The sequence below is a fragment of the Galeopterus variegatus genome, unplaced genomic scaffold (assembly GCF_000696425.1).
Source record: "Galeopterus variegatus unplaced genomic scaffold, G_variegatus-3.0.2 Scaffold936, whole genome shotgun sequence".
NCBI classification, from domain to species: Eukaryota; Metazoa; Chordata; class Mammalia; order Dermoptera; family Cynocephalidae; genus Galeopterus; species Galeopterus variegatus.
This window is the reverse complement of record NW_007727047.1, coordinates 5,425-10,095: the sequence shown is the minus strand read 5'-3', so window position 1 is coordinate 10,095 and position 4,671 is coordinate 5,425. Positions and strand designations below refer to the sequence as shown.

General features: G+C 42.6%; 1 protein-coding gene and 1 pseudogene across 1 annotated transcript in view; one reads left to right on the top strand and one right to left on the bottom strand.

Annotated features, from left to right (window-relative positions):
• Positions 1-1,579, bottom strand: part of LEPROTL1 (leptin receptor overlapping transcript-like 1) — a 16,394-nt gene extending 14,815 nt beyond the window's left edge. The window contains exon 1 of the mRNA XM_008573585.1: positions 1,498-1,579. Coding sequence (XP_008571807.1) covers positions 1,498-1,579 — 82 coding nt within the window. The remainder of the gene's footprint in view (positions 1-1,497) is intronic.
• A 2,580-nt stretch (positions 1,580-4,159) lies between these two features.
• Positions 4,160-4,671, top strand: part of LOC103591179 — a 3,419-nt pseudogene continuing 2,907 nt past the window's right edge.

The following is a 4,671-nucleotide window of genomic DNA, read 5'->3' as shown; positions in this document are numbered from 1 at the left end:
GCCGGCGGCTCGCGCGGGGGCGGGGGGCGCGCCGGGCTGGGGCGTCCGCGCGGGTCCCTTCCTCGCCTCGCGTCCGGTCCCGGGTGTTGGCTGCCTGGGCGGACGTGCGGGCGCCTGCCCTTGCCTTCCCGTCAGGCTCGGGCCGAAGCCTCCATCACTATCCCGCGGCCCCCCACATCCTTCAAGGAGAGGGGAGCGCGAGGAGCGGCCGGCCTGTGGAAGGCGCGTGTGATGTCTTCTGGGGGTGACTTTACGTCCTACAAAGCGCACCCGTCCCTTTCTCCCCGCCAGCCTCCTAACAGAAGGGAAGGAAGGCGAGGTGGGTGGTCTACGCTTGCCTCCTCGGTGTCCCACAAAGTACGGGGCTGGGGAGGAGCCACCTCCTGGGACAGGAGTAGCAGGGCCCGGTGAGGGGTGAAGTGAATACAGATCCCATCCCTGCAGAGTCTCAGCATGGCGGTCTTCCTGGTGGTAACAGGGCTAGAAGGAGAGTAAGCAGAGGTCCAATGCATTTATTTAGCCATCCTACAAATTCTGATTGAACATTTACTATGTGTTGGGAACAGGGCCAGGCACTGAGGTGAGCAAAACCCAGTGCAGTTTCTGCCGTCAAGGAGTCTGCAGACTAGTGAGGGACATGGACACAAAAAGGTGAAAATTGCAACACTGATAATTGCTAGTAAGGGGGATCAGATTATGCCACACCAAAATATGCCATTTTGGCATAAGGATTATTTTGGGCTGAAGGCAATTAAGAACTCTCCGCTCTTCCTTTTCTGTCCAAAAGCAGAACATATGTTTCCCTTTGTAAAAGTAGCATAAATTTCCGTTTGTTGAGAACTCTCCGCTCTTCCTTTTCTGTCCAAAAGCAGAACATATGTTTCCCTTTGTAAAAGTAACATAAATTTCCGTTTGTTGAAAAAAAAAAATCGTAACACAAAATTTTCCATTTGTAAAGATTTCCATTTTCCTGACCAAGAAGAGGACCTGGCTCTATGACTGTGAACAGCTCGGATATGAATCTGCATAAACACTACTAAAATAATCCTATCTTCCATTATTTTCCCCATATATTTGCCCTCTCACAATTTACTGCCCCTAGAAGCCCAAACTCCTCCACTTTGTCTAGTTGCTTTTCCACATTGTATCATCCTTCGTTAAAGTGATATATATGCTCCCAGGCCTAATCACTTCTTTGGGTTTACATTTCTTTCCTGTGAAATCTCATTATACATGCAAAATAAACCTTTTTTCCTATTCCATCTTTGAAAGGAGGGATGGTTGAGGGAACACAGTAGAAACAGCTATCAGTGGCGGTGGTACTGGTGATGAGAAGTGAGAGGTTCACACCTCATAGGCTCATAGCTTGGCTCCTGAGGAAAGATCGCATTTTAGGAAGGCTTTCGAGGGGTAGCTTTCCCAAGCTTCAGTGTTTGAGTTAGTGGTAGTCCCCTAATTTCCTCTTTTGAATACAAATGTGTTGGGTGTTACAGATACCTTTGATGACAAATGCGTGGGGTATCACAGATGTCGGGTAACTGGGTTTGTTCATCAGGTTGAAGGATACTTTTTCTTCCATGGTGGTGGAGTACTAGGAGATTGTGCTCCTTTGACTTTCCCATGAGATTCAGTGTTTTTAGCAAGAAAACACTCACCACTCTAAGGACTATTTTTGTTCCACAGATGCTGTCTAGAGACTAGTCACTTGAGACCTTAAAAACAGTGTTTGCAAGTATTATATTTCAAAGACCACCTACAATAGAATTCTTTGGAATGCTTCCCAAATTCTTGGGTCCCATTCCAGACCTTCTGAATTATAACTTTTGTGGGCAGAGCCCACAAGTCTGAAATTTTAGTAAGTACCCCAAATGATTTTTATGCAGACTGAAGTTTGAAAATCATTGTCTGAAAAAAGGTAGAAGTTAGGAATTTTCTTCACTAGTTTTCCAAGAGAATCCTAAATGCTAGTTATATCCTTTAAATGCTTTCTAGTTAATCAGTGCTACCTTTTACAGTTTCAATACTTTTTGTACAGGTGGTTTCCTGTCCTTCAAAGTTAATTAATGACGATGGGGACAGGGGTGAGAGGAAGAAAACTTGTTTATCGAGTAGCTGCTATGTAATGGGTGATTGAACATTTATCTGATTTAATCTTCTCTGCCTTTTTGTAAGCTGGTAATTACTCTTACAGATCAAGTCAGAGAAAGCTCAGAGCAGTTTTTGGCTTTAGTTTTTAAAACACCTTTTATTATGTAAAAATTTAAATGTATAATAAATTAGTCAGAATAGTATGATGAATTCCCATGTACCATTAGCTATCTTAAATTATTAACCCACACGTGGTCAATGCTATTTTATCTGTACTCCCTATCCACTTTCCCCACCTCCCGTATTATTTCTCTCCCTATTATTTTGAAGCAAATTGCAGACATAATTTCATCTTTAATATTTCAGTATGTTTTTAAAAAGGATTCTTAAAACCCATAACCATGGTACACTAATTATACTAAAAAAATAATTTTTTATTTGGATCTGTAACTGGCCAGTGGTCATGCCCTCTGACCCCCAATTCTTTAATATCATATATCTAGTCAGTGTTCAAATTTCCAATTGTCTCATAAATGTCATTTATTTTTTATATATTATCATTTGTTTGAATCAGGATCCCAATCAAGTTCACCCATTGCTATTAATATGTCTCAGAGATTTTTAAAGACATTTACTGTGGTATAATAAAAATTATATTTGGACTTTGTCTTGGATTTCTGTCACAGAGTTCATAAAACCCTGGAAATGTCCAGAGTGATGAGTGTCTCTTGTTACAATGAGTTTTTTGATAATAGCTGAGTTTATGCTAATGAGGTGACTTAGGATGGGGCCCCTAGATAGCCTAAGGATGGGGCCAGTCAACAGAAAGTAGAAGTGATTAGAGGATTAGAAGGTTGAAACTTTCAGGCCACCCACCAACCTCCAGGAAAGGCTGGCATTGGGGGTGGGGGGACAGCTATAAAAACTCATGGACAACAAGATACAAATGAGCTTCCAGGATGAACACATGGAGCTGCTGGGAGGGTGGTGAACCCAGAGATTGCATGGAAGCTCTGTGCCCCTCCTTCCCTTGCCCCATCCATCTTTTCATCCAGGCTGTTCATCTGTATCCTTTATAGTATCCCTTATAATAAACTGGAATATTAGTCCGTTTCTGTTTCTTATAACAAAATACCTGGAACTGGGTAGTTTATAAAACAAAATTTATTGCTTACAGTTTTATAGGCTGAGGAAGTCCAAAGTCCAGGGAACACATCTGATGAGGGTCTTCTTTGGTGGTAGCTTTACAGCAATGCAGGGGTCTCACATGGCAGAAAATAATGGAGCAGAGAGGCTCTCACATGCTATCCTTTTAAAACCCTCAGAACCATGCCCCGACCACTATTATAAATCCATTCACTAAGGCATGGTCCTACAATCTAATCACCTCTTCAAGTCTCCACCTTTCAATTACCATAATAGGATTTCCCACCCTCATCAGTTACAATGGGAATTAAGCTTCTAATACGTGAACTTTGGGATACATGATCCATTTTATCCACAGCAACTGGTAAGCCTAAATAAAGTGTTTCCCTGAGTTCTATGAGCCATCTTAAATAAATCATTGAACTGAAGGACGGGGTCATGTGAACCCTAATTTACAGCCAGTTAGTAATAAGTATAGCAGGCAGTCTGGTGGTACTGAGCCCTTAACCTGTGGGATCTGACTGAATGTTCCTCAAAACACAGAGCTAGGGCTTTTGCATCCGCTGTTTCCCAGGCAGTGAAGGCTAGTCCTTTGATATTGTATGGCTGGTTCTCTTTCGTAATTCAGATTCCAAGCTTCATGGCTTGCCCATTAGCTCACTTGGTTTAAGTGTGGTGTTGATAACACCAAGGTCAAAGGTTTGAATCTCCTTATCAGCCAGCCACCTACCCCCTCCCCAAAAAGACAACAGCAACAAAAAACAGATCCCAAACTTCAAAATCACTTCTTCAGCAAGGCCCTCCCTGAAGTTGCCTCCTAGTCTTTGTTGTCCCACTGTTATATTTTCATGAATGCACTTATCACTACCTGTTATTTTTGTTGTTTAATTTGTATTTTGTCCTATCCTACTTCAATGTAAGTTCCATGACTACAGGGACCTTGTCTGTATCCTTCGTGCCTAAAACAGTGCCTGGTACATATCAGGCATTCAAAATATATTTGCTGGATAAATGAAAGAAACCCAGGCCTGTCAGACCTTAAAGCTTAGAGACTGGTTTTCTCTGGGTGGTTCTTTATTCAGGCAATATTTTCCCCTCCACATGACATCTTGCACATTACTATGTCCTCCACATGCAAGGAAATAGATAAAGGTCTGTACTCTGAAACCAGACAATATATTTCCATTCTACCTCTCGCCCGAACCTTCTCTGAATTTAGCAAATAGTAACAGAACACCAATCATGTGCCAGGCGCTATGCTAGGTGCCGAAGACATAAAGTTGAATGAAGTACACTAACTTCCCTGGAGAAGGTTATCGAGGTTTTGGAAATACATAACTTGATTGCATTTCTTAGATTTCACGTCGCGACGGTTTCAACCTCTTACTGCGGGTCGAACCCTCTTGCGTCTTCGGAGACCCGACACAGCAGAGAGGC